Here is a 12,983-nt window from a genome sequence, read left to right as displayed (position 1 = left end):
AAGGCCGGCCAGGTCTTCCTTCTGAATCAATAGTGTGCTTCTGGGGGTGCCTGGGTGGCTCAGTGGGTTAAGCTTCTGCCTTCAGCTCAGGTCGTGATCCCAGGGTCCTGGGATCGAGCCCCACATTGGGCTCTCTGCTCTCTCTCTGTGGCTCTCTGCTTCCCCCTCTCTCTCTCTGCCCGCCTCTCTGCCTACTTGTGATCTCTGTCTATCAAATAAATAAATAAAAATGTTTAAATTTTTTAAAAAATACTGTGCTTCTGGGGATCTTCCCACAGAACCAGTACTCTGGGGTTCTGCCTCTGGGCAGAAGGGGCCCCAGAATCCCTCCTCTGACACTTACGTATATCATCACATTGAATCGTTCATTAAAAAGTGCTAACACCAGCCAAGGGGTCAAACCAGCCTTGTTAAGAGTTTTGAAAAATCATTAGACCACAAAATGTTATTCTCTCTAAAACATTTTACCACTTGCTCTAGGTTTTCCAGGCTCTGCCTTCTTATCTTGGCATCTCTGCCCTTTTTAGCCTATGGTCTTTTTTTAGGGTTGGAGAGCACGGCAGCCTACCCCGTCTTCAACGCAGGACAGACAGGGTGTCAGGTGGAGACAGAATCAATAGACTGTCCCAGCTGGGAGGGGTCTTAGAGATCACTGAGCCCACCCCCCTCTCGACATGGGTACAAACAAAAGCCCAGAATGACCCAGAAACTTGCTGCAGGGCCATGGACAGCGAATGGCTAGTGCAGGCATAGTTGCTCAGTTAAATGCACTTTCCACTCCACTCCCCTATCCCCCAGGAAGGAGCAATTCCTCTCTGATTCAGGTCAGCTGCCTGATGCACTAGAGACCAGATGACATTTCTTTCAAGCTTCAGATTCAATTTTACAGGTTAGTGAGTTTACTAGAAAGTCCTGGTCACTGACGGGCCATCCTCCTGATGAAGGTTGGGGAAGCCATGTCAAGCGTTCGCAGATAGCTCTGTGCACCAGGTCCCCTGCGGCACCCCTCACGTGCTTCAGAGGGGACAGGACACATGTGTGGGCCATTAATGGAGGACTTGAGCCCCTTGGTGGCCCAGTCTAGACAAGGATGCTTTATTCAGTCTTATCGATTTTGTGCCAAAAAAATCAGTACAGGCTCTAGATAGAGAAGCATTTTCAAATTGCTCTCAATTTGTAAACTAATTGATAGATTAGTCTGTGTTACCTCTGCCTTCCCATCAATGTTATGAGCACGGGATTCCCCAGGGAGTTAATTAATTCTAAAACGCAGTGCTTCTGCCTTCCTTGGACATGCCAGAGCCTCTTCTTGGACACAGTCTCAGCTCCAGGAGAAGAGATTAGAAAAGGCAGGAAAAGTACCTTTACCCAGAGCATAGACACCGTCCCTCCTTTGTTCCTTACGTCTAGCCTGGGTCTGTCACTTTTGGCAAAACCTGAGCTATGACTGTTTCTCTGCTTCTTTCTAAAGAACCCTTCTGTGCTGTCACTCAACCCCATCCGAGGACCAGAATCAGGAGGTACCATGGTGACCATCACGGGCCATTACCTCGGGGCTGGCAGCAGTGTGGCTGTATACCTGGGCAACCAGACCTGCGAGTTCTATGGGTAAGATGGATTCACAGGAGCCCTAGACGGCTGGCCATGTGAGGCGTGTGCACAGCTGCTCTGGACGTGTTCACACAGGTGCCCGCCCCATTGCTTCCATGGCCCGGACGTCTGGGTCCAAACACCATTCCTGTCCCTGTGCCAAATACATGCTACTCAGTTTATAGCAGTACGTACCACTCATGAACCCGCCAAGACACTTCTAAAAATAATTAGCATGAGGGCCCTGAGAACTGCTGGGGAGGAGATCCCAGAAACTCTTCGGTCATCATTGGGACTGGGCACTGATGAGGTCCCCACTCTGGGACCTTGAGAGACATGGAGGCTGCATGGCCTCAGTCCTCTGCAAGCACACACACTCATCCTTGGGACATCTCTTGTGCATAAAAACTGGAACACCTGCTATTCACCGGATCCACCAATAAAGCCCTGGGATTATGCAGACGCCTGAGAGCATCCTGACAGAACCCATGGGTGAGAGCCCAGCATGCCTCAGGATTATCTCCTCCTCAGATTGGAAACACCTACGGGCAAGGACTATGCATTTCCTTCTCTGCGTAGTAGGTGCTCAGTAAATATTTATTAAATGACTGACCAGACTCTTAGGCCCTGGTTACCTAGTCTATTCTAGAAAAATCCAGAAAAGAAAAGATTTCCCCCCAGAGCCCATGAAGCCCTGCCCCTGCCCCACATTCTGTAATCCCCCTCTCTAATCTGTTCCCTCCCTATTCCAACCAGAGGTGAAGTTCTGGTTAAAGAGGGACCCTTATCCACAGGCAATGGGTCTGTTTCATTGTGTAGAGTAGGAAAGAACAGAGCACTTCGGGGCTACCCACACCCTCAGACCGAGGAAGATCCCAGAAGAAGCCAGAGAGCTCTCCCCGTTGCCCAGGCCTTTCTTCACCACCGTCCTGCTGTCTCCCTGTCAGGCGGTCAATGAACGAGATTGTGTGCGTCTCACCCCCATCATCCAACGGACTGGGACCCGTCCCCGTTTCCGTGAGCGTCGACCGAGCCCACGTGGATAACAACCTGCAGTTCGAGTACATAGACGACCCCCGGGTGCAGCGCATTGAGCCCGAGTGGAGCATCGCCAGGTGAGGCAGAGGTGGGAGGGAGGCACCTGGCACCTGACATAACCCCTTCAGCCAGGTGTGACTTGGGAGGGGACCCAGGGGTGGTGGTGGCTCACAGTTTGAGGGGAGTCTAAACTTGACCCATCCTCCGTGCTTGTTCCCAGTGGCCACACACCCCTGACCATCACAGGCTTCAACCTAGATGTCATTCAGGAGCCACGGGTCCGAGTCAAGTTCAACGGCAAGGAATCTGTCAATGTGAGTACCCCCTAGTCTGCCTGGCCCTCCATAACCACAGTCCTGTGTCTACGTCTGTGATGTGTTAAGGTCCGTATTAGCCCGGGAGTATCCACCAACCAAGGAAGAAAGTTAGTTCAAGACCTCAAGCCCGGAATCAGGGCCGCAAACACCTGAACCTTACAGTGACTCTTACAATGACCATGTCAGATTTCTCGTCAGAAGGCAGTCGATGAGTGTATAAATGCACTGGCTTCTGAGCTTGCGAAACAACGTGAAAGGGCTTCTGTTTCATATGCATGTTCAGTTGGAGGTCCGATAAGAAGCAGTATAAAAGGGTGAAGAAATTCTGCCTCCAGAATCAGGCGCTTCTGAATTGGAAGTGGGGCACAGCCATTTCTTAGTCGTACAACCATGATCCGGTCATTTAAGCTCTGTGATCCTCTGTTCTCTGCCTGTAAGTGCTAATGATAAGACTCTCCGCGCAGCTCTGTAACACAGCCTCTGGCGGGGCCCGGGGTGGGCGGAGGACAAACCTTCGTCACTGCACATGGCTCCCTGTACCCCTGTGGCGAAGATGGCCGGTCCAACATTTGACTTTACTCTCCAGTGCTGAGCCGTCTCACTTAATTCTTTTCGCAATGGATTTTTGTGATTTTTATTTTTTAAAGAAGTTCTTGATCATAAAAGCAGAATGTCTGTGATGGCGTTATCAATTTTTTTTGTTTTAGTTTGTTCTAGTGGCTTCATCTCAGTCTGGTTAGCCAATATTTTCTGAAACACGATTGTATTCATAATTACAGTCCAGGAGGTGCTATTATGGCCATTATTTGTCCTATAATTGCTATTATTACTGCTCTGACCTCAGAGGATTGAGTAGGCAGTGTTGGAGATGGGAAAGATGGTGTTATCTATCCTGTCATCCCTGACAGGATTCCAGCATGCTAGAAGCTTCCCTAGGAAGTGCTGAAAGGCACAAAATGCACGGTCTTTGAAGGCTAGATCTGGAAAGGTTACAGGGATCCTCTGGTCCACCCCCCTTCATTGTCCAGCTGGGGAAATGAAGGCCAGAAAGGAGTAATGGCTTTGCCCCAACCGGGACGGTAGCTGGTAGCAGGGCCAGCAGGATCCCCAAAGAGCCCAGGGGATCCCCAGGCAATGGGGATCCCCTGGGCTCTTTGCTACTAGAGCAGGTGAGGTGCTGGTGATTCGGTTATGACATTCCCTTGTGGCAGACATGCGGGGACACCTGTGTCACACCATTAGTAGCTGCCACGGTCACAGCTCTGTGGGCCAGGAGAGCACAGGGCTCCTTATCCCACATGGAGAGTCTGATCCATGAGTAAAAGAGCCTGTACCTCCACTCCACTTCCAGACCGAGGCCAGTAGCTCCCAGTAGGTCCCAGACCACCTTGTCAAACTCCAAGTCCTAAGTGGAAGGAAGGAAGGAAGGTGAGGTGTGGTGATGGGAACAGTGCACTCGCACTCAGCAAGAATGAAAGCCCTGAACAGTGCACTCGCACTCAGCAAGGATGAAAGCCCCACACCAATTAGGTACGTGTTTTAAAGCATAGGTTTTATTATGACTCAGATGTGACAGGGCCGACAGAACAGGAGACAGCTGCCGTCGGAAAGACGGTTTGTTGTACTCACAGAGCCACAGGGAAGAGGGCCTGCCATGCCACGGGGGGGGCCACGTGGGAAGCGCCAGCGGGTGTAGAAGCAGAGGGAGAGAAAGGCGCTGTGGCAGGTGCCTTTATTATCACTCCTGCGGGAAGGAACCGACCAGGCAAGGTGAGCGGGTTTAGGATCACCCAGTCTGAATCATGGTCAAGGGCTCTGGGGTGCACGGGCTGTCCCCAGCTGTCCAGTACGTGGCCTGGTGTGGTCAGAAAGGGTGGAGAGCTGCTCAGAGCCTGTGAAAGGAGGTGTGTGGGGGGGGGGTGGGCGCAGGATTGATCGGGTTGCGTTAGAACAGCTTGCTCTGGCCAGCGGACAAGTTGTTTGCTGTCTCTAGGTGCTGGCTGGCCCCGGGAGGGGAGGTCCTCCCGGTCAGTAGGCCCCAGATGTCACAGCATCAGAAATACAGAAAGTAAAAGACATGGTTAGCGTGGTAAAGAGTAAGTATGTGACCAACGAGGTTAACCTCCAATGCCTGCAGCCTCCATTCTCCGGAAGCCACTGGAAGAGAACACTGGTCTGGGAAGGCCTGACCTCCATGTGGAAAGACAGGTGCAGAGTGTCCCTTCCGCTCACCAGGGCACTCTTACAGCCCCAAGGCAGGAATGTCCTAAGCGATTCCCCCAGCCACCCCCCACCACCCCCAATGCCTTCCGTATTTCGAGGAGCTACATCATAATAATTCCTCCCTGTGGAGAGCTGGGCATCGCAGGCTCCGTCGTGACCTGCCCGGGGTCTGCAGGCCAGCTGGAGGAGAGGCCTTGGTGTGCAGTTTTCATCAAGCCTGGTCTGCACCTGGGACGCTCATAAACTCGGCCTGTGCCTCGGTCAGGAGCAGTAGGAGAGCAGCACTCTGCCCGCCCCACCTCCCCGGCCTGCCTGGGCACCAGGTCATCCTCAGCTCTGGAGTTTGAAACAGCCTCAGTGAGAAGTGAGAAGGGCCAAAGCCAAGGCCACAAAACCCCAAGGAATGTTTGGCAAACAAAGTGCCGATGCAGCACCGGGCGCGGGCAGGCAGGAAGCAAACAGAGGATGCTTGTTCGGGAGCGATTTGCTTATTCAGAGGGGAGTCCAGTCTGGGGTGCTGGGAGGCGTGCGGACGGAGATGGGGGAGCGGAGGGAAGAGCGCTGCCCGCAGAGCACAGGGTCCGAGACTCGCCAGCTCAGCTCTGCCTGTTTGATGGCTCCCGACCCCCACACCGTGTTCCTCATTCCAGAGCGTCCCCAGCTGGAACACCAAGGGGTCGTCCGTCTCATACGGAATAGCGGTAGTTTGTGCGGGAAGAGTAGGAGCAGGCCCTGCCCTCCAACAGGGCATGAGGCCCTTAGTGAGCGGGTCTGATGAAACTCTTCCCCTCCCTCTGGAGCGCGGGGGTTAATACTTGGACTTGGAGCTCTGACATAATCACTGTCAGCTTTTCTGCAGCTTCACACGCGGTCCTGTTTTCAGAACATGAAGCCCATGTGTGTGTGTCTGTTGGCCAGACTCACAGCATGTGTGGACCTGCCAGGACAGCGTGTACTTGTGCAGCCGAGATCTCCCAGATGCCCTTGGCTATAGCCGGGACGCCCGAAGCCCAAACCGGGGCGCACTGAACACAAGCCAGGAGGAGAGGGGGTGGGAGGCCAGGTTTTGTCTGCAGGCCACACAGGGTCCTGTGGTGCTTCCTTGGGGCTGGCCGCTGCCTTGGGCAGCCCCGGAATTAAACCGCCAGAGGAGGGAGCGGCACAACCCCTGCCAAGGAGAGCTAGCAGCTAGAGTTCTCATAGGGACCCCAGGGCCAGAAAGAAAGGACATCATCAACTCAGTATCAGTCCCGGGGCTGTTCTCTTGTGCAAAGTGAGGGAGCAGAAGAGAGAGAGCCTGAAAAGAACATTCACAGAGTTGAAGAATTCTTTTTATTCATCAGTGTACTGAATAAACATTAATTCAACACCTACTGGGTGCTGGCAGAAGGCTCATCTCATGCTCCTTCCTGCTCCCCAACACACACACACACACACACACCTTACACTGCTCCTGCCCTGCTTTGTCCTCAGTTGCTCCACGCTCCCTCAACCCTAAGCCTGTGCTGTGTCCCCTCCGCCCGGGACTTGTTCCCTGCACCCACCCTCTCCTTGTCTAGGTGGGTCCCACTCATTCTTTGGATTACATTACACTCATTTCTTCTAAGTGTCCCTGAATCATCCATAGCCTATGGCCGTGCATGCTCACACATGCACACACACACACACACACACACACCCTGCTACCCTACCTGGTCCTTGCCCACCAGGGCGTTTCTCACACCCATCATGCATTTAACAGGGCTCTAGCTCCTTCTGCACACCAGGCCCCCTGCCAGGACTGTATGATTAAAGCATGTTCGGTCCTTTGTCTCCCCCTGCAGACGGTGACGCTGTCGCTAGATGGCCCCGGCTCCTGGCACAGTGCGGGGCACAGACTAGGTGCTCAAACCGTGTTGGTGAATGAATGAATGAATGAATGATGTTCAAATGCACTCCCCCCTCAAAAAAAGTTTCACAGCCATTTTTCTCAAGGGGATCACCATCTCATGAAGAGAACACAGTGGTGATGGGCCAAAGCAAGCAGGGTGGGAGGCAGTAGCATGACACACACCCCGCCACCCTTGCACAGTCTGCATTTCAGTGCTGTGCTCTGGGCCTCCTAGGTGTGCAAAGTCGTGAACACCACCACCCTGACCTGTCTGGCGCCCTCTCTGACCACGGACTACCGGCCCGGCCTGGACGCCGTGGAGCGGCCAGATGAGTTTGGATTCGTCTTCAACAACGTCCAGTCCCTGCTCATCTACAACGACACGAAGTTCATCTACTACCCCAACCCAACCTTTGAACTGCTCAGCCCTACCGGAGTCTTGGATCAAAAGCCAGGATCGCCCATCATTCTGAAGGTAGGATGTGCAGAGTGTAGCCTGCTCTGCGCGGTGATGGCGACACCCCACCCCCACCCCGGGCCCTTCCCGTTCTCCTTTGTGGACTTGCGGAGTTGCCAGCCCCCTGCAAAGGGGCATTGTTTATAGATACGGACTTACCCGGTGAAAGATCTTGCAGTTGGGATTCTCAGGAGACCCTTTCCAATATTTCTGTTTGATCTCGTGAGCTTCGGGACCCCGGGGTTCTGTAGCACCTCCGAAGTAGACATTTCCTTTTATCGCCCACTTCCCTGGCCACCCGCATGTACACCGCATGTACATTTCAAGAGGTCATGGTTCCTTGGTATGATCTGTCCATGGGTTTTGTTACTTTTATGTATATCCTGCCTGCCCTCGTCAATTGGAGGTCTCCCCTTCCTGTCTTCTTCCCCATGTCTTCCTGCCTTTCTTTCTCTCCTCCCCACATTTTCCCTTTGGCTCTCTAAATTGCGGCTGTTTAACGTTTTCTCCAAAAACTTCCCAGGAGCCATCTATTGGTTTTTGCATGGCTGCCCTTCCCCCACCTCTTTAATCTCTTTTGTAATAGGCGATTAGCTTCTGCACGCATGTGTCAATTATTTCCGTTAAGATTACTGTTATCTACAGGGCAAAAACCTCTGCCCTCCCGCCTCTGGAGGCGCCAAACTCAACTACACAGTGCTGATCGGGGAGACCCCGTGTGCTGTCACCGTGTCCGAGACACAGCTCCTCTGCGAGCCTCCCAACCTCACAGGGCAGCACAAAGTCATGGTGAGTGAACTCCCTTCCTTTCCTGACTTCCTCCTCTCCCCACCGTGCATGCGTGATCTGTCCTAAAGTAAGGCTTCTTCCTAAACACCTCGTCACCATGTTCTGCATTGAAATGGGTAGGAGTTGAGGACATGAGAAACGACAGGCAGGTAATAAACAGGAAGTTGTTCCATGTCTGAGTCTGTATTGTGTGGTTGTGGTCTTTCATGCCCTCCCTGAAACATAAGGATGCGATGGCATGCCAGGGCTCTACAGCGTCTGTGTGTGTGCAATGCACAGGTTCACGTGGGCGGGATGGTGTTCTCTCCTGGCTCGGTGAGTGTCATCTCAGACAGCTTGCTGACCCTGCCAGCCATTGTCAGCATCGCGGCGGGCGGCAGCCTCCTCCTCATCATCGTCATCATCGTCCTCATTGCCTACAAGCGGAAGTCTCGGGAAAACGACCTCACTCTCAAGAGGCTCCAGATGCAGATGGACAACCTGGAGTCCCGCGTGGCCCTTGAGTGTAAGGAAGGTAAGTGGAGGCACCGCCTCGCTTCCTGGCCCCATTTCTCTTCACCAGTCTTATTACCTCCTCCCTCTAGACAACTCATCTCTATTGCCATGCCTCCCACCCTAAGCCTCTGCCTGCCCAGAAACTCCCTTTGCCTTTAGCGCCAGAGAAGTCCTATTAAGAATGACCCTGGGGGCGCCTGGGTGGCTCAGTCAGTTAAGTGTCCCACTCTTGATTTCAGCTCAGGTCATGATCTCAGGGTTGTGGGATTGAGCCCCATGTTGGGCTCTGCACAGGGCGTGGAGCCTGCTTAACATTCTCTCTCTCTCCCTTTCCCTCCACCCAACCCTTCCAAAAAAAATGAATGCCCTGGTGAGTCCCCAGGCCTGCTCCTCTTGTTCTAGTCCTTCCTGTGCCCTGACTCACCCCCACGCTGGCCCCCTTTCACTCCCTTTCAGGGTCTCCATTTCCCCACAGTCGGAGCCTCCCAGGCTGGGCCCTCTGAGACCCTATAGACCCCCCAAATGGGAGTCTAGCTCCTGTGTCTTGCGTTGCTGCCCTGGGAGCATGTGGAAACAGCAGCAGGAAGGGCAGGGAGCTCCCACCTGCCTCTGGCCTCAGCCCCTCCCCCAGAGCTAGTTTCCCACCAGTGCCGCAGGCTGAGCCCGCTGAAGGCCGCCACTTGTTGGCGTCCTTGGCCACAGACGCACATGGGAGTAGAGAATGCTTTCTTCTGTCTCCCACGCAACCACAGCCTCGAGGTGACAAGTATCCCAAGTACCCCTCAGGCTGAGGACCCAGCCGGTTCTCTGAGTAAACATTTCAGTAAAGAATCAAAACATTCCTCCTTTTGCTGCAAATGTCAGGATCAGAGACAAGGCCTCTGCTGGAACAGAAGGAAGCTCTGGGTGGGGGACAGGTGGGCAAAGGCTTCTGTTGGTAGTGGGGCAGGGGAGGAGAGGGGAGAGGGGCATCCTGGAGCCAGGCCTGCCACCAGAGCGATGTGCCCCGAGGCTGGGTTTGGTGTTCTTAGTGTCCCCTTAGCACACACTATGTGTGTGTGTGTGTGTGTGTGTGTGTTAAAATATACAAAACATAAAATTTACCTTTTTTAACCCTCACTGTCTCTACACCCCAGGGCTCTTCCTTCCCCCAATTCAGTAGCATTAAGTACATTCACACTGTTGTGCAATCATCCCCACCATCCATGTCCAGAACTTTCTCACCCTCCCCAGCTGAACTCTGTAATTATTAAACCAAAAACCCCCACCTCCCCTCCCCAGCAGCGGCTGGCAGCCGCCATTCTGCTCTCTGTCTCTGTGATCTGACTACTCTGGGAACCTCCTGTAGATGGAATCCTACAGTATGTGTTCTTTTGTGTCTGGTTTACTTCGCTCCGCATTTTAGAGCTTCACGCGGCAGAATCTCCTTCCTTTTAAAGTCTAAGTAATGTTCCATTGAATATATGTGCCACCTGTTTTTTATTCATTTATCTGTCCTTGGACCTTTGGGCTGTCTCCACCTTTCAGTAGCGTGAATAACCTTGCTATGAACATGAGTATACAAATATCTAAGTCCTTGCTTTCAGGTCTCTTGGGTACATACCTAGGAATGGAGTTGCTGGGTCCTATGGTGACTCCGTGTTTGTCTTCAAGGAGCCACCAAATTTGGTTTCCAGACCAACTGCACCAACTTACATTCCCAGTAGCAATGCACAAAGGTTCCCGTGTTTCCACACCCTCTCCAGTACTTGTTTTCCATTTTTCTTTTTTTAAAAAATGTTATTTATTTATTTTGAGAGAGAGAGAGAGCACGCAAGCATGACTGGGGGAGGGGCAGAAGGAGAGAGAGAATCTCCAGCAGGCTCCCCGCTGAGCACAGAGCCCAACTCGGGGCTCAGTCTCAGGACGCTGAGATCATGGCCTGAGCCAAAACCTAGAGTCAGATGCCTTGTCAGCTGAGCCACCCAGGAGCTCCTCCATTTTTCTGTAATATTCATCCTAATGGGTATGATGTGGTATCTCATGGTGGTTTTCATGTTCATCATTGCCCAGAGTTTTGCATCTTGGTTTATTCTCTTGCTTGGAGGGAAAAAAACAAAAAACAAAAAACAAACAAACAAAAAAACAAAACAAAACAAAAAAACCCAGGAGCAAAACTGCCTATTTTTGTCTTTGCTTCCTCCCCCTGGCTACTGCCTCTCAGCTGTTTCTGGGACCTGCAGGCCATGCAGGACCCAAATCATAGTATTCTTCCCTTTCCTTTGTTTTAACTACACTTGCAATACCTAGAAAGAAATGTCAAAATGATGCACCAGCATTGAAGGGGAAATAACCTAGAAATAGCCCACATGCCCACCTAAGAAAGGAGGCCTGGAGACAGCTCACCCCTTCTGGAAACATCCCTAAACAACCCTTCCTGTCTGTATACCACAGGCCCGCCCCTCCTTCACAAACGTCTACTCCTGCCTTGCCCCTTCCCTGTGCGGGTGCCCTCCTGAGCCTTCTCATCTCTCTAAACTTTCATAGCCTTTGCTGAGCTCCAGACTGACATCAATGAGCTGACCAGCGACTTGGACCGCTCGGGCATCCCCTACCTGGATTACCGCACCTACGCTATGCGAGTCCTGTTCCCTGGCATCGAGGACCATCCCGTGCTGCGGGAGCTGGAGGTAATCCCTGCCACCCTCCCCGATTCACCCCGGGAGGAGGCCCAGGGCCTGGGGGGTCCTATCCTGGGAAATGCAGCTGGGGCCCAGCAGCTCAGAGGAAGGTCAGGAATGATGAGGACAAACAGCTGGGAACAGCTTCACCACAACAGGCAGATCTCGGCCAAGGGGGGCGCGCAGGCTCTTTGGGATGATTCCAGGGGAAGGCTCATTGTCACTTTTTTAATTAATGACTAAATTAATTAGCTAAGATTCTGCCGCACTCTCAGATGGATTTAAGGTGGCTTACGGAGAGACGTGATTCTGTGAGGTTTGTTTGTTCATGTGTTGGTTTGTTTTACTAAAGATAATAAATCAGGGCAGGGAGGATTACAGGGAGACTCGTAAACCAAGCGGGTCTGATGGAATAGCTCCTACTGAACCCCGGGGGAAAATCAGACAGCCCGCATCCCCTCAGAGGGCTCTGCCCGAGCCAGGCAGGCCTCCCACCCCAGTGGGCGCGCGGAGCAGAGCAGAGACTGCAGTGACCTGCCATTCCTACCCCGTCTGGGGTTCGAGAGCCCTGCCGCCCTCTCAGGTCGGGGAGGCCGAGGCTGTCCTCTGAGGGCGCGCCCATCCGGTCCACCCCAGGTCCAGGGGAACGGGCAGCAGCACGTGGAGAAGGCCCTGAAGCTCTTCGCGCAGCTCATCAACAACAAGGTGTTCCTGCTCACCTTCATCCGCACGCTCGAGCTGCAGCGCAGCTTCTCCATGCGCGACCGCGGCAACGTGGCCTCGCTCATCATGACCGGCCTGCAGGGCCGCCTGGAGTACGCCACCGACGTCCTCAAGCAGCTGCTCTCTGACCTCATCGAGAAGAACCTGGAGAACAAGAACCACCCCAAGCTGCTGCTCCGGAGGTGGGCCCCGCGGTGGGGGGCGGGGAGGACGGCTGGTGCTGGGGGAGGAGAGGGCGGCGGGGGTGGGGGTGGGGCGGGCACACGTGCGCAGGGCGATCTGGAGCAGCACAAGGGGCTCTGCACCCCCAGACCGGACCCCGCGCACGACAGCCTGGGTCCGCGCGTCACGCAGCGCCAAGTCTGGTCCCCGGGGGCCCCGGGAGCTAAGCGACATGGAGGAGCCCAGGCTCGGGGCTCAAGCCCAGCTCCGCCACCCGCCAGCGCTGTGCGCCCGAGCCTGTGACGTGGCCCCTCTACTTCAGCGTCCTCATGGACGCAGCGGCAGCAGTAACACGCCTCCCGCTGTCAGTCCCTCTGCGTGCCGCTAGCACCGCGCTGTCCCGCACGGTGGCCACAGGCGGCTATGAACAAAAATGAGATAAAACGTAACCTTCAGTTTTTGCGTCGTGCTGGCCGGGTGCCGAGGGCTTGGCCTCCCTGTGCTGGCCACCAGACTGGCCAGCGCACTTAGAGAACCCTTCCTTCATCACAGAAAGGTTCTGGTGCTCAGCAGGGGCCAGGGAGTTGTGCAGCCTCTCCCTTCTGCACCCAGTTTCCAGGACCCAAATCGCCAGCAGGAACCACATGCCTCCTCCCCAG

General features: G+C 53.9%; 1 protein-coding gene across 1 annotated transcript in view; it reads left to right on the top strand.

Annotated features, from left to right (window-relative positions):
* The window catches only part of PLXNA2 (plexin A2), a 212,265-nt gene that overhangs the window by 179,572 nt on the left and 19,710 nt on the right, over window positions 1-12,983 (top strand). Inside the window, exons 15-22 of the mRNA XM_004775277.2 lie at window positions 1,472-1,608; window positions 2,538-2,705; window positions 2,849-2,942; window positions 7,274-7,513; window positions 8,141-8,284; window positions 8,564-8,798; window positions 11,306-11,448; window positions 12,076-12,344. Coding sequence (XP_004775334.1) covers window positions 1,472-1,608; window positions 2,538-2,705; window positions 2,849-2,942; window positions 7,274-7,513; window positions 8,141-8,284; window positions 8,564-8,798; window positions 11,306-11,448; window positions 12,076-12,344 — 1,430 coding nt within the window. The remainder of the gene's footprint in view (window positions 1-1,471; window positions 1,609-2,537; window positions 2,706-2,848; window positions 2,943-7,273; window positions 7,514-8,140; window positions 8,285-8,563; window positions 8,799-11,305; window positions 11,449-12,075; window positions 12,345-12,983) is intronic.

Source organism: Mustela putorius, unplaced genomic scaffold (assembly GCF_011764305.1).
Source record: "Mustela putorius furo isolate JIRA1106 unplaced genomic scaffold, ASM1176430v1.1 tig00001012_pilon_pilon_pilon, whole genome shotgun sequence".
Classification (NCBI taxonomy): domain Eukaryota; kingdom Metazoa; phylum Chordata; class Mammalia; order Carnivora; family Mustelidae; genus Mustela; species Mustela putorius.
Note: the sequence above shows the minus strand (reverse complement) of the source record. Positions and strands in the feature narration are given on the sequence as shown.